Consider the following 24,640-nt stretch of genomic DNA (forward strand, 5'->3'; position numbering starts at 1 on the left):
CTTCAACTCGATATTTCAGATACCGGGTATGTTGACTACGTATTGTCAATTATCAATGGTAATTTGCATTCTTTTATGTCGATATGATATAGCCCTATGAGCTTGAGATAAAAGATGCCACAAAGTTTGAAACACCTGTTTTATAATTATGTTACTTAAAAAGGCGTTAATGGTAATCTAACAACCAAGGCTCTACGATAAACGTGATAACTTTAACTTTTCTATCGTAAACTTCCCTTACTTATGCAGCAATAAACCTTCATCGAAATCCAGTCAAAGCGCTCGTTCCCACCATTATCACCTGCATATAGAGTTTATATTTCATAGTTAATTCGATACGCAAGATATGTACAATTTATAAATTATTGACAAACAAGTTGATGAAACAAGAATTTCAGCAGTCTCGTTCAAAGTCATCATTTCGTAAGTTCTATGATCGATACAATGACCTTGTAAGCAAACAATTTATCATTGAGTCAAATGCTGACTGACGTTTTTCATTAATTGTTAGTTCATTATTTATACACTGAATTGACGACAGAATTTTTCCCGTTATTTCAAGATCATTACAAAGATCAAACGCCGATTGTGACAGGGGATACTTACCCCTCCATGACATCTAATCCAACAACTAATGCTTTGAAGATCCGTGTTTGCTCTGCTCCTATTTTGTATTGTTTTATGGACTTTTTATTTTGAATGCTGTTCATTATCTCTATATGTTAACAGTTTCATAAAGCAAATTTCAAATTACAATATAAATATCCTCTATTTCAACCCACAGTATAAACTGAATCTTTCAAATTTAAGAATACATTCATATATATAGCAATATATATAAGCAATATAGATTTCATCTATTAATATTCTATTTGCCAATATGTTCAGTCAATTTTTAATCTCCTTAGCCCCCCACCCCCCATACCCACCCCCGGTTCCGACCCCCTAGACTAGAGCCAATGGTGATACTGATATTGTTGGCTATTCACTTATTAATAAAGCTGTCATTTTATAGTACATATTCTTAAGAAACTGGAAACCCAACCATATTTATGTCTTCTACGTCATAAAAATCTATTTTCTTATCTTACCAAATTAAGAAGTGCACATAAATTGTAAGTAGAAACAGGCAGATATTGTAATCCTGTCATTTCTAGAGAAAGTAGATTTTCATTATACATGGGCATCGGAAGCAAATTGAATGGAGGGGGGCTAAACCAACAAAAAAGGTAAATGCCAATTTTCAATGCCTATATAATGTATATTTTTTCAAAAAAAGTGGGGAGGGGGGCTAAGCCTCCCTAGCCCCCCCCCCCCCCCCCGTTTCCACCGCCTATGTTGTAAAACTTGTTGAAGACGAAAGACACGGTTAATTGATAGAGAAAAGTATTCAAGGTTACTATATGTTGATAATAACTTAATCTTTTTTATTTAAAAGCCTTGTTTCTACAAAACAAATCTGACTATCTGTCTATCGCAGACTGTTTAATATTTTGATATTAGAAAAAAGCTTGCTACATTAAAAAATATTTTGTAATAATTATATCAGTGTATATATGTATGGCTAAAAACACATTCTCGTAAAATGTGCTTAAAAAAAGAAGATAAAATTTTTGGATCCGTTCCCTCGTGTTCGGTGTAGAACCAGGAAGTGTCAATATTATGTAGGTCGACAAAGAGACAACACCTGACAGTCACACCTGACATCGGAAGATAACGGTCACCAGGTAAGTAAACCCAGTGAAGGGAATATTTTTCTGTCGTAAAATTTCTGTAAGACCTATATAGTTTGATTTACCTTTTACTTCGAGATACATTTTTCATGTTTTTGATTACAATTTTTTTTCATTTCAAAGCTTGAAAAAATTGGGATTTCGGAGAGGATATCCTGTTGTCCGAATTGCAGACTTTAAAAAGATTGCTCTAAAATATGATTTTTATTTGCATACTGATACGCGACATAAAATAGGTACGTGAAAATAAACTGTACAGTCTTATTAATCCCATAAACAATACAAACCTAAATCACACGGACCCCTATGCATAGGCGTTAGAACCAGGGGAGGGGGCTAGGGGCTGGGGGGGTTAGCCCCCTTTTTTTGCAAAGATAGACATTTTCTATGTATTGAAAATTGGGGTTTACCTTTTTTTGTTGGTTTAGCCCCCCCTTTCAATTTGCATCCGACGCCTATGCTGGGAACAACATTTTGAAAAGTGGGATCAGGTGACTTAGAGGAATAATACTCTCTTTCTTACCAGCAGAGAAACCTCTGTACTGACCAGGTTAGCGAAGTAAACCGTACAGTCAAAAAAGCCTAAAGTTAGGTATGAAACACAGAATTCAATCAATTTAGTTCGCGATTGTTTAAGTTGCAACAAGATCATTAAAACGACCATAGAATAAATAAATACTGGCTTTATACGAAATCTTAACGCCTGTTGCATCAAGGTATTTGACTGTAGTCTGTGTAATTAAGTTTAAAATTAGTTGTATTTGGATTTTTTTGTTGCTGTTGCATGCACGTATCTGCTGGGAGACACACTCTATCTGAAAGCGATATAACACACCCCATAATAGGGCTATGTTTGTAAAATACCTTATTGTTATATGTGAAAATTAAAGCCATCCCATTTGCTATCAAAATGGGGTTTAAAGGTTTTCAGTCAGTAAATTTTTCAAAAGTATTGGGGGAAAAGAAAAAAAACATATATTGTGATGATTTGTTATACTAAATCATCAAGTTTTCATTGTTGAAATACATTTTTGAGTGTTGAGTGCCAATAATTAGCTACAGAGCTATTGTTTTATGGTTTATATTAAATTCTCTGACCATAACAATACTGCAATATCAAAGTGGTCTCCACAGACCAATGGACTGACTCTTAGGGGTTAGGAGGTGATTAAAACATAGAGTTTGGTTAAAAACAAGCAAATTCAAAGAATTGTGGTCCCCCGCTTTCGATGTCTTTGTGGGTGAGATGTTATTTTTCATATTGTGTGTAATATATGTCATTTTTTCAGAAAGTAACATTGAAGTTGATTTTTTTTAAGGATGAAAACCCTAATCCTGACCGTTAAAAAGTTATGGCCAAAGTAAAAAGTTTTTCAAAAGTAGGTCAACTCCAAGGTCAAGATCAAAGGGTCAAAGTTGTTGATATCCAATGAAAGGTTTTCTCACAATGATTACACATGTGAAGTATGAAAGCCCTAGCCCTTACTGTTCAAAAGTTACGGTCAAGGTTAAAGTTTTTTCATAAGTACGTAAATCTTTAAGGTAAAAAGGTCAAGGTTGTTGATATCCAATGAAAGGACTTGCCACAAATAATACATACGAGATATGAAATATGAAAGTCCTAGTATCTACCGTTCAAAAGTTGTGACCAAAGTTAACGTTTTTTAAAAAGTAGTTAAAATTCCAATGTCAAGGTCAAAGGGTAAAAGTTGTTGGTATCCAATGAAAGATCTTCTCAAAAGGATTACATATGTGAAGTACGAAAGCCCTAGCCCTCACCGTTCAAAAGTTATGGTCAAGGTTAAAGTTTTTTCATAAGTACGTAAATCTCCAAGGTCAAGGTCAAAAGGTCAAGGTTGTTGGTATCCAATGAAATGTCTTGCCACAAAGAATACATATGTGAAATATAAAAGTCCTAGTATCTACTGTTAAAAAGAAGTGACCAAGGTTAAAGTTTTTTAAAGTAGTTAAAACTCCAGGGTCAAGGTCAAAGGGTAAAAGTTATTGGTATGGAATAAAAGGTCTTCTCACAAGGATTACATATGTGAAGTACGAAAGCCTTAGTCCTCACCGTTCAAAAGTTATGGTCAAGGTTAAAGTCTTTTCATAAGTACGTAAATATCCAAGGCCAAGGTCAAAAGGTCAAGATTGTTGTTATCCAATGAAAGGTCTTACCACATATATGTAAAATATGAAAGTCCTAGTACCTACTATTTAAAAGTTATGGCCAAAGTAAAAGTTTGGAATTTTTATGTAAAAGTGGGTCAAACTCCAAGGTCAATGTCAAAAGGTCAAATTTGGTGGTACCCAAAGAAAGTTCTTGTCACAAGGAATACACATGTGAAATATGAAAGCCATAGCTCCACTAAATCAAAAGTTATGGGCAAGGTTAAAGTTTTTGTGACGGACAGACTGACAGACAGACGGACAGACGAATGAGATTTAATGTCCCCTCGCTTTCGCGAAAGCGGGGGACAAAAATACCTAGAAACAGGGAATGATAGATAGTTGATTGACCATTGTGGAAAGTGGGGAAATATAACCCCAACCGTGCGCAGAAAAATTTCAAGTTATATTATTTTGTATTATGAGATCTACAGAGGAAATAAGGTTGAAGCCAATGAGTTATGCAAACAGATTGCAATGGATATGCATATTTAATTATCAATCATATGTCCAATCTAAGCAGTGTTCTCCACAGAACAATGGAGCCACTTGTTTGAATTAACGAAAGTTTTCTATTGTTCTGTAGAGCTTAAAAAGACTGCCTTAAAATATGATTTTTACACATGCATACTGATATGCTAAATAAAAAAAGGTACGTGAAATTAAACTGTTCAATCTTATTAATCATATAAACAATACAACCTTATAATCAAAGACTTTAATATAAAACCATAACGCTACAGATCTGCAGTTAGCTAATATTGCGGACACATCGCAGGTAATTTATTTTTGTTTGATGTTTTTTCTTTCAACATGTTTAAAGATCGCTAGAAAGTAATTTAATTTTTAAGCAATGTTTAGCCATGTTTAAAACATTATAAGGAAATAATAATCTAAATGTAAAACAAATGAAAACTAGATTTACTTGTTCCGACTAATGTCTTTTGTTCTTTAAAAAAATAATTTGAGATGCATTGTTCTTCTATTTTTGTTTGTAGATCTTTGTCTTAATTAAGGCATGGAGGGCCAACCCCGTGCCCAGGACGTGATGTGTTGTGCCGTTTGCAACACTGCCGCGGTACAGATGCATTGTGATACATGCCTTGTTAATCTGTGCACAACTTGCGTAGGTAAACACATGATTTCTGATGAATCCAATCTTCACCAAGTCGTCAAATTTCAGTCTAGGAAATCAGTTCCCCTCTACCCTAAATGTACAATACACACCAAGGAACGTTGTGAGATGTACTGTAAACATTGTGATTTACCAATATGTAGTGCCTGTGTTGTTTCTGAAAAACATACAAGTCACAAAATTTCTCAGCTCCGTGAACTGTACTCTAAAAGGAAAGAAATACAACAAGACGTTGGGAAAATAAAAGCGGACATTTTACCAACTTACAATGGTATCATGGCAGTTATACATATGAAGATGGACAGACTAGAATTGAAATGTAAAGAAATTTCTGAATCTATAGCAAAACTAGGAGAGGACTGGCACAAGAAAATTGACAGAGTTGTCAATAAACTCCAAACTGAACTCACAGAGATGAAAAAGGCACATATGGAAGCTCTTAAACATAACAATGACGAAATAGAACGGGATATCTCAAACATTAATTTTCATTTGAATTTGTTAGAAAAAATTCTTGAATCAAATGATTCGTCCTTGCTATTTCAATATAATAGTAAAGTACCCACATTTAAGAAAAGTCCACATTCTGTTAATATTTCTTTGCCATCATTTGCGCCGAAAGAAATTCAACAAGATCAGATTCAGGAACTTTTCGGAACGTTGTCCTTGATAAATGACGACCATGTGTACAACTCAAAGATGGCAAAGAAAATAGCAGAATCCGCACCGGCTCCTTCAGCCAAAACACTACTGGATAAACCAGAGACCATCACCACAAAATATGTTGGGTACACTTATCTTCAAAACATTGCCTGTCTGAAAAATACTAGGATTTGGGCAAGTGGAGATTCCAGAGTCATTAAGCTCTTCAGCATCGGCCAGGAATCACATGTCAAATCATGTATTACTAGTATATCATTTGACACCAACATACCAGGTGTATTCTCAGGTCCTTTATACATAGCAGTGACACGTAATGGAAATCTGGTTTATTGTGACCCGCATGCGAAAACAGTAATTGAGGTCAAGAACGAAGAGGTACAGCACACGATCGAGTTACACAATTGGAGACCTCAAGGTGTTTGCCCCACCTCCGCTGGTGACCTTCTGGTTATCATGGATAATAGAAGAACTAGTGTTTTTCTGGCAACCATGCGTGATGGCAAACCTTTTCAAACAAAAGTAGTCCGTTTTTCTGATTTCGTAGAGAAACAAACCATTCAGCTTGACGAGGAAGGTAAACCTCTATACCCAAATACTAGTACTTGTTCTTACAGAAGATATATCACCGAAAACAGGAACCTAGATATCTGTGTGACTGATGGTGAAGCTGTTATAGTGGTTAATCAAGCTGGAAAACTGAGATTCAGGTACACTGGGCATTACCCTCCCCCCAAATGGAATCAAAACTTCACTCCCCGAGGAATCATAACAGACAGTCTGAGTCATATACTTACAGCTGATGAAATGAATAAGTGCGTCCATATCATTGATCAGTATGGACAGTTTCTCCGTTATATAGACTGTGGAATGGTAAAACCTATGGGACTGAGTATAGATGAAGACGATCATCTGTTTGTTGCTGACAATAAAAAGAAAAGTGGACAAATAATCAAACTCAGATATTTGAAATAAATAGCATTTGCGCAAATGTCAGTTTTATTTTAAATCGTTAAAAAATTATAAAGGAATAATTGTTTTTGATCCCATCAGGTCATGTTGAAATGATACATTCCTAGCGCTTCAAAATTTATCACGAATGGAGCTCTAGACACAAGAAACAATTTTTACTTTGACTGTAATGTGGGCTTAAAGTATGCGAACAGTTCCCAAATTTTTGTTCACGGCGGGTGTCACATCTCAATAGTGGATGCTCACTCCTTCATGGCATCTGATCCCATCTCTTATGTTCTTAGAGGCCAGTGTTCGCTGTGCTTCTATTTTTTTCAGTGGGCCATCGACTTGATTGCTTTTTGTTATCTTCACAATTCCCTCTTAAAAATCAGTAAGAGAGGAATAGGAAGGACGTTCTTACTATTTGTGAACTAGATCAAGGGACATGCTGATATTCTTGTTTCATCAACTTGTTTGTCAATAATTTATCTCGTTTAAGAAATTAAGACTTTGTTCTGCTCCTATTTTGAATTGTTTTATGGACTTTTGATCTTGAATACTGTTCGTTATCTCCATATGTTTCGTACGCAGAGTATACTAGCTCTTGCGCATCGAATCAAGTGAGATATGAACCCCGTATGCTGAATCTTTTTATGTCAATTATTGTTTACAACTTATCGAGTGATTTCAACCATTGAACTTATCACGTGATGTCAACCATTGCCAACAACTTATCACGTGTTGTCAACTGTTGCCAAAAATTTATAACGTGATGGCAACCATTACCAACAACTTATCACATTATGTTTACCTTTACAAACAAAAAATACCAAATAATAATAAAATACCAAAAAATAGAATAAATAACCCGTGTAAGCGGGTTATTATGTAATTTTTTCTGCAATAGCTGCAACATTCATTCCCGTACTAACAACCAAAGAAAGACATCTTATTATTTATAATTTTATATTTATATCTGTGTAAAGAATCATTTAAACTAGGATGAAAAAGAATAATTATTGTATTAATGATGCGAACGTCTGAGACGTTCTATTGATGGAACAGCCACCGATCAAGAAATCTGTACAGGTGGACATGCCTATTGTAGTTCATGCACTGATTACTGCAATGGGTTTTCTTAAGAAATAAAAGAGAAAATATTCAGTGGATGTAAATGTAACGTGGTTGACACTAATCCTTGATGAAGTTATCTGTCCAAATACGGAAAGAAAGAGATGAATCATTAAAATGTAAAATTGAAATTATGTGAATAAAACTCAGTGAAGTAAAATTCAAAAATTTTTATTCATCCAGGATTACACAAATCAAATACAGCTCATATCAATCTGATAAAAATCAGACCCTTGTTGCTAGTGCTTTGTATGTGATGTATCCTTCACAATTAAAAAGAACGAGGATCTGATGTTAGTCATATTGTAACACATACATCTAAATATATAAATCGTGCTGGTGAAAAGTAAAAAAAACACAACACAATAGATATTAATGCTCTAACATGGTTATAACAATACACTCAATGACTGGCGATATGAGAAATAAGATTGAAACAATTAGAAAAGTCTTTTGACAAATTACAAGCTGTTTAAGAAAAATCAATTTGATTGACTGCATCATTGCCACACTCATTTCCAAACATTTAAGAGACAACAATAATATGGCTTTTTTTAATTTTTCCATAAAACATTTGAAGACTGAGTGAAGAAAAAAATTCTTTTTATCGAAGTTGAAGAAAAGAAATAAAGTATGGTGTTGATACCATGTATAAATATGTAGTAGTAGGAGGTACCATAATTAAAGTAATCTGGCCAGGGTCTTACTGGAGTGGTGCTTTCTGAAAAAAAGTTCTAAAGCATTGGTGTCGTTCGTGGGACTATCTGATTATGATTCATCTAAAAGGAAACTTTTGATGGATCAAAACCTAAAGAAGAGAGAAACAATACATCATCAGCTTACAAATACAGACTGCTAGCAAATAATAATTCTGATAAATCCTTGTCCGTAGATGGCAGTGAAGTTAAACCTTTGATGACAACAGGAATGTCTGATAATTGTTTAAGAAGTGAAATGATGGGAGTCGCCTGTACCAATTAATAGAATAAGAGCAACAACAACAGACATCTACACTTTGAGATCTCCTGCTGCTCTGGACGTCTTCACGGTTTTAAAGCGATGATTGACGAAGGTCATATTAATTGCAATGAAAAATAAACCAGGACTATGTCATCAGTTACAATTATCAACTATTAGCATAAATTGAAGAAGATGCAATAGCCTTATATTCCGCTCATTGTTATACAAAATACCGAGGATATTGCATTATATTTGTTATTTAATTAGTCATGGCTTTTCAGTACAACCATAGAGTTTCGTATTGTTGCTAAGAGGATAATGTTGAATTTGCCATTAAGTTTTGTTGAGTATTTATATACATCATACATTTTTTTTATTCAAATGTTTAGTACAGAGGTCATCCGTAAAGAAGAAATACCTCAATTCATACCCTATACACAAGGTACCTGCAAAGGCAAGACTCAGAATTGAAAAGTAAAATGGTTTCCGAAGTTTTAGATTTACGGAATCGGAAAAGAAAAAAGGCCTCAATTCAAATCCTCTACAAAAGATATCTGCAAAGGCAAGACTCAAAATTTGCAGGTAAAAGGGCTTTCGAAGGTTAATATTTACTATAATTATGGTTATGATTGTTACAACGTTACATAATATAGCCAGAGAACAGACGACTTGTCTCAAAGGTAAAAAATATTCTCGGGAAGGACGTTACGCAATATGAAATCAATCAATCAATCTCTAAGTTGATTCGATTTACAAGAGCACGTATGAACAATTTTTTAAACGAGATAAATTATTAAAAAAACAAGTTGGTGAAACAAAGATATCAACAGTCTCGTTTAAAGTCATCATTTCGGGAGTGATGTTCGCTGATGGTAACGTTACAGCACTTGTTTTGAATGCAGAGATTTCTCTGCCCATTATGGAATTGATGCCTGCAAAAAAGAAGATGGAGACCAAAGATCTCTTCCTTTTCGATCTAAAACTTTTCTGAAAAAAAAATGACGAAGCTATACTACCGTTTAATCAATGTTGTATTGATTGAGAACAAATATGGCATTCAAACTTTTATTAAAAATCTTGAAAAAAGAACTTCGTTCATATAAATAGTTGAATAAATCTAATCGGATAGCTTTTCAAATTTCTTATATTTTCAATATATTAAATTACTGACGAAAATACGAACAAGGAAAATGAGTGTAATACACAACCTATCCTTAATGTCTCTTTCTCCTCATCTCATCTTACCCTATATTATCGGATGATATATATACCTGTATCGGATTTAAATGATATTCACATTAGCATCTTATATTGCTTTATTAGTTTCAGTTTGATTTATTGATATCGTGCTGTATATGAAAAACTGGATTTTGAAGATCGACGATTTATTGTTTTCTTTGTTGTCTTTCACATTCAGAACATTATCTTTTTCAGTCCTCTTTCATCTTGTTTATATATCTGGATAATTATTCCAATCATGCAACATCAATCAGTGGTTTTAAAGTATATTTTTTTCAAAGTTAAGTCAATAAATATAATGACATAAAGATTATGAGGAATTGAGACATACAAATTATGAAGTTGGTCGGTACACTCAACTGTAGGTGGATAAAGACAAACTAGAGGTACTGTGAACATTGAGCTCACTTAATGATACCCCCGCCTCCCATATGAATATAATGGCAGTGTCCATGTTTTGCTATTGGAAACCACGATATGTTTTTAAAAATATTGCAATTCTATATACATGTATAATATCATCATACTGTATAGTTGAATGTCCTAATGCATGTAATGGGTCTTATAATTTTAATTTTATATAGAACAGCATTCAGCATATTATCGCCGCATGCGTGGCGCAGTCGTTAGAGCTTCTTCTTTAGAGTTGCAAATTAAGGAGTAAATTCTTACGTCGCAGATTCGAATCCCACTGTAGGACGTTGATACCATATAGACCAAGGTCCAGTGTCGTAGTAGGTGCCAGTACGAAAAAGATCCCTCCCTGCTCAATGGCCCTGCGTGTCGAGTATAGGTCAACATTTGTAGCTCTCTATCGGCAAGTGGTGGCGTCTCCATATGAGTGAAAAATTCTCGAGAGAGACGTTAAACAACATACAATCAATTAATCAGCGTACATGTATTTACACTACTGATTCTTCTATTTACTATATATACACATCATAGACAAGGCTACATCATACAATGTTAAAGACAAACAACACACAGACACAGGAATACAACTTTATATCAAAATAAATGTTTTTCAGGTATTTATCTGGATACTCCTAAAGTGTCTTCTTTTTAATGTTACTAAAAAAACTTTTCCATCATCTTTGAAAATATTCTCTTCTCTCCCGAAGCAAAATCAACAACATTGCCAAAACGCATGACAGCCTTAAATGTTTTAGAGGGAACATCGGTTTTCCTCATCAAATCGTAGTTAATGACCAGCAATTCCTTTCTAGAGTCTGACAAGTAACTGTTCCAGATACACTTCCAGTCATTCCGCGTCAGAAAAGAATCCTCATCGAAGTAGCCGTCAGACATGAGGACGATGTAGTACCTCGATACAGAAATCTGTCTTGAAGTCTCCTCTGACCTTATACAGCCTAAAGGTAGGTCACGTGACGGGATAAATGCAGTCAAATCATTCCTGTTCAAAAACGATTCAAGTCTCTTTATCAGCCACGAGTTCAAATCTTCTATCTTTTCGTCATATGAAATGTAAACCACACAGTCTTCGTCCAGAGTTTTCTTGGATGTTGTACATATTCGTCTAGATCTTAAAATGATCTTGATTTCAAATTTCCATATATTAGCAAAAATAAAAAGGATGAAAGCACACACGATTGTAGAAGAGACTGACAATAAAGCAAAGTAATTATGATGTTGACCGAAGCCTGAACATCCCAGATAAGAAAAGTACTTTGTCATTAGTTCCTCACCATTTTCTTTTATACAATAAAAAGAATATTGTGTGCAATTATCCGCTTGTTGTGTTTGAATACAATGATACATCCAAAGGTGTGAACAAGTGCAATACATAATAAAACTTTCCCGTTGAAGAAACACACACGGATCCAGGAAAGAAAGTACCCGAGGAATTCCTTGCATCTGTTGGGATCTTGGAATAGAGAAAACTTTCAGATGATTAAGGTTTTCAAGGGCTTCCATTTCAAAGGTAGGTATAAATGATAAATCAAGAACGGTGACGCGTTCCATAAAATGTTCTTGAGTTATTTCTCTAATTGGATTCTCTCTCAAATAGAATCCGATTTCATCACTTTCTGGAAGGATATGAGGAAGAAGCGTTAGCCCAGACCCAGTACAATTCATATAGAGTACCTATTTTAAGTTTCGCCTCTCTAAGCTTGAATTGTCTGGTTTTCGATACAAGAACAACCCCCAGGACACACAGGGTTGGAAGTATAATTACATATCAAGTCAACTATTTTTTTTTTATTTTTTATGATACTTGGGAGTGATCTCCCCTTGAAAGGCGCTGGGGTAATACTGTTGAAGTAATTTCTTTTCATTATATTAATAAATGGTTCAACAAGATGTGTTTGTGAAACACTATGCGCCCGGCGTCAACAAAGTTCGAAAAAGCTATTTTTAGTATATAGGTCACAGTCAAGGTCACAAGGTCATTGACCTTGGTGTTGTTTGTAAGAACTTAATTAGTGGGGTATGCATACTAAATATGAAGTCCCTATCTCCTATGGTTCAAAAGTTATGGCAAAAAGTGGAAAAAGCTATTTTTAGTATAAAGGTCACAGTCAAGGTCACATGGTCAGTGACCTTGGTGTTGTTTGAAAGAACTTTGTTAGTGGAGTATGCATACTAAATATTAAGTCCCTATCTCTTATGGTTCAAAAGTTATGGCAAAAAGTGGAAAAAGCTATTTTTAACATATAGGTCACAGTCAAGGTCACAAGGTCATTGGACTTGATGTCATTTGAAGGAACTTTATTAGTGGAGTATGCATACCAAATATGAAGTCTCTATCTCTTATGGTTCAAAGGTTAGGACAAACAGTTGAAAAAACTATTTTTAGCATAAAGGTCACAGTCAAGGTCACAAGGTCATTGACCTTAATGTCATTTGAAAGAACTTTATTAGAGGAGTATGCATACCAAATATGAAGTCTCTATCTCTTATGGTTCAAAAGTTATGACAAACAGTTGAAAAACCTATTTTTAGCATATAGGTCACATTCAAGGTCACAAGGTCATTGACCTTGATGTCATTTGAAAGAACTTTATTAGAGGAGTATGCATACCAAATATGAAGTCTCTATCTCTTACGGTTCAAAAGTTATGGCGAAGGTTAAAGTTGACAACAGACAGACAGACAAACAGACAAACAGATAAACAGACAAACAGACAGGACAAAAACAATATGCGCCCCGAAAAAATTCGGGCGCATAAAAAGTAAAACGGGTTTTGCGATTCTACAATTGCATACCAGGGGATTATGTCGTACATCAAAAGCGAAGTCAAATAGTTTTTCCAAATCAGCGAGGTTAGTGAAACTAAATTTTCTAACATTTGGCATTGTTGTGAATTGGTTGTGTGAGAAGTCTACAAATCCTGGACCATATGTTTTCGACCTGTTCATTTTCCAACTATGTATATTTGTGCCTGTACAAAGACTGTTGTTTGAAAAATCAAAAAAACGAAATGGTCTTTCAAAAACAATGTCTGAGACATCAACAGATATCAAAGGATTTGCTCTCAGAATAATAACATGAGACGCCATTGATGCCAAAGCCCCCGGCTCTATGTAACTAATGGAATTGTGGGATCGGTTGACATATCTCAGATTCCTGTTTCCGGCCAGCGAATGTTTGGGTAAAAAAGTCAATAAATTCCAAGATAAATTAAGATACGTTAAATTTCTGAGGCATTTCAGATTTGGTATTGCCAAGATAAGATTGTGAGATAAATTGACTCTTGTTATTCCTAGAAAATCACATACAGACAGGTTAAGTACTTTTAAAAAACAATATTGTGATAAGTTTGTTTGTATGCTATTCGGAAAGCATTGAAGATATTTGTACGAATATTCTAAAACCATATTTTCAAGAGATTTTTTCCCTTCTAAATATCCCTCTTTTGAAACATTTAAAGAAAGAAAGTCGTCACTGTAATCCAGAATACTTTTCAATCTGCAAGCACGACATCCGTCTGTTGTTGTTCCTGTGGACCAAATGTCTTTGCAGCAAGTTGGACAGAATAGCGATAATCCTTTCCATTCACGAGGAACCCATCTAAATGTTTCTTTTGTCGAGGATTCTCCAGAACTACCTATGATCCAGGGTTGAGGCAATGTTACAAAAATACAGAGGAAGACTTGAAACACCATATTTGTGTTTGTTTAACAGAACTCCACAAAGGTGATCTGCACATACGATGCACAACAAAACAGTGAGTTTAATTCTTTTCCGGAGTGATGTACTTCCTTATAAGTATATCTGGAACTCAAAGTGCAATTAACTTTAATTTGTCAGGAAGTACTTGAATTATATAATATGTGTATTTATGAGTATGCTTTTAATTGTGATATATTTTAATATACAAGTTACTTATTTTGAAATTTAATATACACGTCTCGTATTTTTGGTATGTTTTTAAAAGCAGTTGAGAATCATTTTCCTGTATATTTTATATATAAATCATGTAAAACTATGGCAACTCACATTTTTGTCCCTTCAATATCATGCGTAGGCCGCCGATTCTGTGGGCATTATATTTTTTTCTACTTATGAAATAAACCTTAGATCATTTCAAATAGATTTAAATGTTTTATTAGCAATGGCATAGGCAGAGCAACCTCAAAGATTACATTGTTTTATCTGAGAGAAACAGAGAACAACTCATTTTTATTGGGTCATTGTTCTCTAAAAATCTCATAAATCCAGTCATCTGGTATCACTCAATCTTTAGTTAACAATTGTAAAAATTCATTGTTTAATTTCAACAATTTCTAAAACGAGGTAAATTATTGACAAACAAGTTGATGAAACAAAAATGTCAGCAGTCTCATTGAAGATTATATGGTCGATACAATGACCTTATCATCTAATACAATTTATTATTGAGTCAAATGCTGACTGATGTTTTTCATACTACATGTTATTATGTTCCCCAAACGGAGTTTGGGAACATATTGTTTTTACTCTGTTTCTTATTATGTTCCCCAAACGAAGTTGGGGAACATATTGTTTTTACTCTGTTTCTTATTATTATTATTAAGGTCTTCCGTCTTCAGCGGAAGACCTTCTTGTTATTCGTTTGTTTCTTTTCCACTGTTTTTCTTATTATTTTTTTTCTCCCCGATTTTGTGCACGCGATTTCTCAAAAACGGCTCGTTATATTTTTATGAAACTTTAAGGTCTGATAGAACATAAAAAAAACTTGATGCATTTTTTTTCATTTTGATGACGTCACTTCCGGTTCGAAGATTTTCGCAATTTTGTGATTTTTAAGGGTCATTTTGTCCGTCGCTCTTCTTAAAAACCGCTCATCACAGGAAGATGAAACCTTTTCTGGAAGATAGAGCAACAAATGTAGATTTGCATTGTGTTGTTAACTTTCACCGGAAGTACTGCACGTTAACGCTCGGTATGGTCTGGAAAAAGTCATATTGAGCGTTTCAAATTTTCTAACACTTTTTCTTTTATATCGTTTTACTTGTAAATATTTTGTTAAAACATATAGAACAAAAGTTGTGAAGAATTATAAGATCTTTCAAATGATACCTCGAAAAAAGGGCTGACCCCTAAAATATGGGATCTAGAGGGGCCAAAAGTTTTTACTTAATATCTCGAAAAGTATTGAGAATTTGTAATACTTCAAAGAAGCAAAGTTGTTCAAAATCACAAATTTAATCTATTTGAGTCGTCTAAATACGTCCGGCATCGTCACTTCCGGCCAAACCGGAAGTAGTCAAAAAACGGGTATTTTTGCCGTTCTTATCAAGTTTTTGGGTAACATATGTCTCTGGGAGCAGAAAAATTAATTTTCCGTCCTTCGTCGTCACTTCCGGTTAAACCGGAAGTATCAAAAATTGCTTATTTTTGCATTAATGACCATAGCTTTAGAGGATTCAAACCATTTTTAGGCGTTATTTCTCATTTTTGTTGAAAATGAAAGCTACTTCCGGTCAAACAGGACGGGAGACCTTCTCGTTGCTTTGCAACGAGCTTTGCTCTAGTTATTATTATTTTTCTTCTTCTTCCTGGAACTTTTTTGTCCGGGAATGATCTTGTAAACTGTTCGTCCGATGTAGGTAAAACCTTTTTAGGGTTAGTAGACATGTTATGTAGATTTGCGGAATCAAGGTCATTTTGCGCGCACGTGCTTGCAAGAGCGTGCACGTGCAACACGTGAAATGACCAATGTAATAGATATAGCCACAACTGTTCTATTTTTAAATGAAATGCTTTGAAGCTCATAATGTGAGGATATATTAGTAGTATAGACATGACGACATGGTGAAAATAGCAAGATCTCACGCGCATGCACGTGCACTTCGCTCTGATTGGCTGCAACTAAAGTCTCAATATCTTTCTTGTTTTTTGACGAAATCCTTTGAAATTTTGAACATAGCCATGCATCAGGACATCCTACAACAAGAAACAAAGCAATTATCATGAAAACACGTGCATGCACGTGCGCTGCAATCTGATTGGCTGAAACTTTAAACAGCTATAACTCCCTTGGTTTTCAACCAAACAGGATGGGATTTGGAACATAGATAGATGTAATGGACTTCTACAAGAAGGTATGGTCACCATGCACATGCATACACGTGCGTGTACATGTGCTGCAATCTGATTGGCTGAAACTTTAAACAGCTATAACTCCCTTGGTTTTCAACCAAACAGGATGGGATTTGGAACATAGATAGATGTAATGGACTTCTACAAGAAGGTATGATCACCATGCACATGCATACACGTGCGTGTACATGTGCTGCAATCTGATTGGCTGAAACTTTAAACAGCTATAACTCCCTTAGTTTTCACCCAAACGGGGTGGAATTTAGAACATAGATAGATGTAATGGACTTCTACAAGAAGGTATGGTCACCATGCTCATGTATGCACGTGCGTGCACGTGAAATGAGAAAAATCAAACATACACTTGAATGAGCGAATTTTTTTTTTATAATTTTGGATTAAATACTTTAATATTAAGTATATTAAAAATATAGATTGTGTAGACAAGATGATATGGTCATGACGCATATGCATTCACATGTGCACGCGTGCAATGCTAAAGTTTAAATGATTTTTGTACACTTCTTTGTTAATGTTGTTAAAATCTCAGATGCATAGAGGTTGTCTTATTTAATGAAGCTTACAGGGAATATGGCACCAAAAGGGAGTTGGGGAGCGTTTGGGGAACATCTGTAACGGTCCCCGTTACAATTAGCACTAGTTATGTTCCCCAAACGAAGTTGGGGAACATATTGTTTTTACTCTGTTTCTTATTATTATGTTCCCCAAACGAAGTTGGGGAACATATTGTTTTTACTCTGTTTCTTATTATTATTATTATTATTTTTCTTCTTCCTGGGAAAATTTTGTCCACGAGTGATCTTGTAAACTATACATCCGACTTAGGTGAAACCTTTTTAAGGTCAGTAGGCATGTTGTGTAGAGTTGCCAAACGAAGGTCATTTTGCGCGCACGTGCTTGCAAGAGCGCGCACGTGCAACACGTGAAATGACCAATATAATGTATACTGCCGTAACTTTTCTATTTTTTGATGAAATGTTTTGAAACTCATAATGTAAGGATATTTTAGTAGTATAAACAAGATGACTCGGTCAATATGGCAAGATCTCACGCGCATGCACGTGCGCTTCGCTCTGATTGGCTGAAACTAAAGTCTCAATATCTTTCTTGTTTCTTGTCAAAATCATTTGAAATTTTGAACTTAGTCACAAATTATGAAGATCTACAGCATGATTAACAAGAATTTTCATAAAAGCACGTACATGCATGTGTGTTTGCAAGAGCACGCGCGTGCAACACGTGAAATAACCGGTTTAAGTGATATAGGCGTAACTTTTTACATTTGTAATGAAATGCTTTGAAATTCATAATATAAGGATATATTTGTAGCATAGACAGTATGACATGGCCAAAATACCAAGATCTTACGCGCATGCACGTGCGCTTCGCTCTGATTGGCTGAAACTAAAGTCTCTATATCTTTCTTGTTTTTCAAAGAAATCTTATGGAATTTTGAACATAGCCATGCATAAAGATATCCTACAACATGATATATAACAATTTTCATGAAAACACGTGCATGCACGTGTGCTGCAATCTGATTGGCTTAAACTTTAAATAGCTATAACTCCCTTAGTTTTCAACAAAAGAGGATGGGATTTGGAACATAGATAGATTTAATGAACCTCTACAAGAAGGTATTGCCGCAATGCACATGCATACATGTGGGTGTACATGCGCTGTAATCGGATTGGCTGAAACTTTAAACAGCTATAACTCCCTTGGTTTTCAACCAAACGGGGTGGGATTTAGAACATAGATAGATGTAATGGACTTCTACAAGTAGATATGGTCACCATGCTCATGTATGCACGTGCGTGCACGTGAAATGAGTTAAATAAAAAATACACTTGAATGAGCGTATGTTTTAATACTTTTGGTTTAAATACTTTAATATTTAGTATATTAAAATATATAAATTATGTAGACAAGATGATATGGTCATTACGCACATGCATTCACATGCGCACGTGTGCAATGCTAAAATTTAAATGAACTTGGCATTGATAATTAAAGTCTCAAATGCATAAATTTTGTCCTATTTAATGAAGCTTACATGGAATATGGCACCAAAAAGGGAGTTGGGGAGCGTTTGGGGAACATCTGTAACGGTCCCCGTTACAATTAGCACTAGTTATTATTATTTTTCTTCTTCTTCCTGGGTACTTTTTTGTCCGGGAGTGATCTTGTAAACTATACATCCGACTTAGGTAAAACCTTTTTAGGGTCAGTAGGCATGTTATGTAGATTTGCGGAACGAAGGCCATTTTGCGCGCACGTGCTTGCAAGAGCGTGCACGTGCAACGCGTGAAATGACCAATATAATAGATATAGCCGTAGCTTTTCTATTTTTTGATGAAATGCTTTGAAACTCATAATGTGATGATATATTAGAAGCATAAACAATATGTCATGGTCGAAATAGCAAGATCTCACGCGCATGCACGTGCGCTTTGCCCTGATTGGCTGAAACTAAAGTCTCAATATCTTTCTTTTTTTTTGACGAAATCCTTTGAAATTTTGAACATAGCCATGCATTAAGATATCCTACAACTTGATATATAGCAATTATCATGAAAACACGTGCATGCACGTGCGCTGCAATCTGATTGGCTTAAACTTTGAATAGCTATATCTCCCTTGGTTTTCAACCAAACAGGATAGGATTTGGAACATAGATAGATATAATATACTTCTACAAGAAGGTATGGACACCATGCACATGTATACACGTGCATGTACGTGCGCTGCAATCTGATTGGCTGAAACTTTAAACAGTTATAACTCCCTTGGTTTTTAACCAAAAGGGGTGGGATTTAGAACATAGATAGATGTAATGGACTTCTACAAGAAGGTATGGTCACCATGCTCATGTATGCACGTGCGTGCACGTGAAATGAGTAAAATCAAAAATACACTTAAATGAGAGTATTTTTAAATAATTTTGGATTAAATACTTTAATATTTAGTGTATTAAAATATATAGATTGTGTAGACAAGATGATATGGTCATTACGCACATGCATTCACATGCGCACGCGTGCAATGTTAAAATTTGAATGAACTTGGTATACTTCTGGGTAAACGTTGTTAAAATCTCAAATGCATAGAGTTTGTCTTATTTAATGAAGCTTATAGGGAATATGGCACCAAAAGGGAGTTAGGGAGCGTTTGGGGAACATCTGTAACGGTTCCCGTTACAATTAGCACTAGTTATTATTATTATTTTTTTTTTTTTCTTATTTCTTCTCCGGTACTTTTTTTGTCCGCGAGTGTTCTCAGAAACTGTTCACCCAACTGACCTAAAACCTTTTTAGGGTTAATAGGTGTGTAGTGTAGGTGTGCGGAACGAAGGTCATTTTGCGCGCATACGCCTGCATGTGCGTGCGCGTGAAATGAGTGAATTGACTAATATATTTAATATAGCTATTACTTTTACATTTTTCGATGAAATGATTTGAAACTCATCATATAAAGATATATTAATACTATAGATAATGTGACACTGTCAAATTAGCACGAACTCACGCGCATGCACGTGCGCTTCGCTCTGATTGGCTGAAACAAAAAGCTCAATATCTTTTCTGTTTTTGGACGAAATGCTATGAAATTTAAAACAGAGGCATACTTTAGGATGTACTACAATATGATGTATAACAATTGTCATGTAAACACGCGCATGCACGTGCACTGCAATCTGATTGGCTTAAATTTTAAATGGCTATAACTCCTTTGTTTTTCAACCAAACAGTATGGGATTTAGAACATAGATAGACATAATAGACTCCTACAAGGTGTAGTAATTGTCATGCACAGGCATGCACGTGCGTGCACGTGTGCTTTGCTGTGATTGGCTGAAACAAAAATCGCAATATCTTTTTCAATTTTTGACGAAATGCTTTGAAATTTTTAACATAGTCATGCATTAGGATGTCCTACAAAATGATATATAACAGTTGTCGTGAAAACATGCGCATGCACGTGCGCTGCAATCTGACTGGCTTAAACTTTAAATGGCTATAACTCCCTTGTTTTTCAACCAAACAGGATGGGATTTAGAACATAGACAGACATAATAGACTCCAACAAGATGGTATGGTCGTCATGCACGTGCGTGCACGTGTTCTTCACTCTGATTGGCTGAAACAAAAATGTCAATATCTTTTCCGTTTTTTGACGAAATGCTTTGAAATTTAAAATATAAGCATACAATAGGATGTCCTACAATACGATATATAACAATTGTCATTAAATCACACGCATGCACGTGCGCTGAAATCTGATTGGCTTAAACTTTAAATGGCTATAACTCCCTTGTTTTTCAACCAAACAGGATGGGATTTAGAACATAGACAGACATAATAGACTCCAACAAGATGGTATGGTCGTCATGCACGTGCGTGCACGTGTTCTTCACTCTGATTGGCTGAAACAAAAATGTCAATATCTTTTCCGTTTTTTGACGAAATGCTTTGAAATTTAAAACATAAGCATACAATAGGATGTCCTACAATACGATATATAACAATTGTCATTAAATCACACGCATGCACGTGCGCTGAAATCTGATTGGCTTAAACTTTAAATGGTTATAACTCCCTTGGTTTTCAACGAAATAGGATGGTATTTAGAATATTGATAGGCATAATGGACCCCTACAACAAGGTATGGTCATCATGCACATGCTTGCACGTGTGTGCACGTGAAATGAGTAAAATTAAAATATGCTTGAATAAGTGTATTTTTTAATACTTTTGGATTAAATGCTTTGATATTAAGTCTATTTGAATATATATACATAGTGTAGAAAAGATGATATGATCATTACCCACATGCATTCACATGAGCTCGCATGTCATGCTGAAATTTAAATATATTTTGTAGTCTTCTGGGAAAACGTTGTTTAAGTCTAAATTGCACAAAGTATGTCTTATTTAATAGAGCTTAAGGAAATATGGCACCAAAAGGGAGTTGCGGAGCGTTTGGGGAACATCTGTAACGGTCCCCGTTACAATTAGCCCTAGTTGATATTATGATAAGAAAAATAACTCTTAATGACTGTCTGGCAAATATTTATTTAGTCCTGTGAAATAAACCTGACCATATTTATTTGGTCAAAATATCCGGTAATAAAATATTTTTCAAAACAAAAAGAAAAAACTGCCAAGTCTGCTAATATTTTTTTTTATTTTGCAGGTGGCACATTAGACATATTCAACAATATATTTAGCTTTTTATCCATGTTCCATACCCCCCCCCCCCCCCCTTTCTCAGTATGAGGAAGCTTGACACATCTATTTTTATACAGGCCAGTGAAATTATAAAGAAGATCATAACAACTATAAGCATGGATGTAATGCAATACACAGTTAGTAAGCATAGATTTAAGCTTTATAATATGCTTATACTGTCACCATCTGAAAATGAATATCATAATAGTCAGACCCAGACAAAAATCTATAGAGATCCCACAATATTACATGTATCATTACCATCTGTTGGCAGCTTGTTGTTTTTCATACTAATTACGGATTTTCCAGTTATTTCCCAATCATGACAAGGAACACACGTCAGGGCACGATAATTCCTCCATGGCACCTGATCCCACCTCTGATGTGTTGGGGGTCCGAGTTTGCTATGCTCCTATTTTGTATTGTTTTATCGACTTTGATATTGTATACTTTCGTTATCGTCCCAATTTTTTATGGAGCGTTAAAAATTGAAAATGACGTCAAAAATGGAGAGGGGTTTCTTTTTTACGGGTCCTCCATACACACACAGCTTATGTTCTCATATTATTGAGCATTACTTTTATCAACCACATCAATCTTTAGATACTGTCCAGGGATTAAAATGTAATTTATACTGATTTTTTAAAATAATAATTTGACAAGTTTTAAGAAGTTTTACCTAGCACAACAGATTTTGTCTTACCCTTTTATATATTGTTAAACCCACAGAATAACCATAAAAACTTGATTTTATCTATCAACATATATATTTTTAGAGATTTTTTAAAATATTTATTAAATATACATAAAACTAATTTTCTCTAAAATACATCTCGAGAAAAATCAATAAAGACACCTTTTGCAGAGAATAAACATAAATGAATTACATTAATAATAAATAAATAACATTAAAAATTGAATTAAAATTAAATGCACTGATGTAGAAAAAATGTTTTCAAAATCTTTGGTATCAACGTTCCTTTTCGGAGTTATCTTTCCTGTTTCCCGGGACTGAAAAACTTTGGTAACTCTCCGCATACGTCAACATACTATATTTACTCAATATTGGCTACTAAACTGAACATATATAAAAGAAGAAAACTAGAAACGCATACTTTTTTTATCAATATTTATAAACACACAATAAGATGATGTATTATTGAAAAGCACAATTTAGTGTGCCAAAATTTCAACTATAAAACAGACTAGGTTGATTAGCCTGAAAGTATAAATAACCTGAAGGTTTCTCGTCATACCGGTACCCTTTGTTTACGAATTATTATGTAACATAATCCCAAATGTCTGTTGTTCTTTTATTTTAAAAAACGCACATCTTTTTTCCATGGGTCCCTCCGTCATGCCATGTGTTCATTGTTTATAATTTGGGTGTCGCTCTCAGTATACTGCATATTTTTCTCTAAGAAAAACCTTTATCTCTAAAGCGTTTGGAAGACTCTCTTACAAGCGATACTAGACCAAATCGTCAATGTACAAAGTAGGAAAAAAAACGGAAGTAAAAGTATTTTTTCTCTATATACGGTACAAGTCACATGGTGTGGAGGACCCTCAACATTCAATTATGTTTCCCTTCCTTGAAAAAAATGGTATCGCACCCAGGAAATTCAGTTAAGTAAAATGCATCCAGAGAACTTACCTTTTTAAGCCGAAAAAGATTAAGAATGATGCACGATTAATCTTGAATTTTAGTTAGGGTGTCCAAAGGCAGTCACGTCTGAAAGGTGACGTTTATCATTAGTCATAGATTTTGAATTTTGACAAGCTCTCCTATATACTGATTTATAAACACTTTTAAATGATAGCAGGTGTTCATGACATTGTAAAGTCATATAAACAAGACAGGTTTGAGTCCTTACTCAACTCCAGGGAATCTCATCAAAAAAGGTTTATTAAGTAGAGCGAGGAGAAACGTTGTCGGGCGTAATGAAACTAAAAGGTGAGAGCGTCGGATGATCATATCATGTCCTTTTTATTTTATAATACTTTAACAAATTACCATCGTAGAAATACAGTATTTAATCAATATGAACCTAACTCCAAATATCTATAATAACTAAATGTCATCCGCACTACGACCTTTGTTTAAAAACATTTTCCCACCTATTCATGATTTTATGACGATGATCAATTTATAATTACCCGGGGTCAGATGGTTGGAAAATGTTGTATTTTAAACTTATAAACGCAAGGATCATTTCTAAATTTCAAGAAGAAATATTACAGATTTTGCGCCCCCAAGTAAAATTTAAAACGCACTTTTATGGTTAAAAAGGAAAAACTCACTGTGTTACAGTTCGGCAGAGTTTGTTCATTCCTCCATGGCACCTGATCTCATCTCATGTTTTGGAGGTTCGTGTAGCTCTGCCCCAAATTTTTATTGTTTATAGGACTTTTGAGCTTGAATATCGTAAGCTCCGTTTAGTTCATGAGTAAGTTATTTTTTTTTATAAATAATATAATAAATATTGACAAAAAAGACAATAACATTTTTAAAGATTGCTGTCTGAAAAATTAAACGCATAGCAATGGTAAGTAATATAGCTTAACATATCTGTATTTGGAAATAACGACATAATTTATTTTTTCCAAAGCGTATAAAAACTTTTTAGAAACATGAAAAATAAAAAAAGGTGGGAAAAAGCAATTTCATGGCTCTTCAAATTAGGTGAAATGGTTTAAATACTATAAGAAAATTCAGTGCACAGATAATGTTTTGAATGTGCATGACCACAAAGAAAACGATATTTTATCTCCAATAATAACTTTGTCATTTACTGATGTCTGTAATTAAAATGATACTAATAAAGCAATATGAGATGCTAATGTGAGTATCATTATAATTTGA

General features: G+C 34.5%; 1 protein-coding gene across 1 annotated transcript; it reads left to right on the forward strand.

Moving 5' to 3' along the window:
• The first annotated feature begins 4,917 nt into the window (after nucleotides 1-4,917).
• Nucleotides 4,918-6,669, forward strand: LOC134268187 (uncharacterized). Its single transcript, XM_062750381.1, has one exon. The coding sequence runs from the start codon at nucleotides 4,918-4,920 to the stop codon at nucleotides 6,667-6,669; it is 1,752 nt and encodes a 583-aa protein (XP_062606365.1).
• Nucleotides 6,670-24,640: the final 17,971 nt, after the last annotated feature.

The sequence above is a fragment of the Saccostrea cucullata genome, unplaced genomic scaffold (assembly GCF_032062105.1).
Source record: "Saccostrea cucullata isolate Sc308-1 unplaced genomic scaffold, CSIRO_AGI_Scuc_v1 ctg9743, whole genome shotgun sequence".
NCBI classification, from domain to species: domain Eukaryota; kingdom Metazoa; phylum Mollusca; class Bivalvia; order Ostreida; family Ostreidae; genus Saccostrea; species Saccostrea cuccullata.

Coding starts and splice junctions, on each gene's coding strand:
- LOC134268187 (XM_062750381.1), top strand. CDS start 4,918: ATGGAGGGCCAACCCCGTGCCCAGGACGTGATGTGTTGTGCCGTTTGC.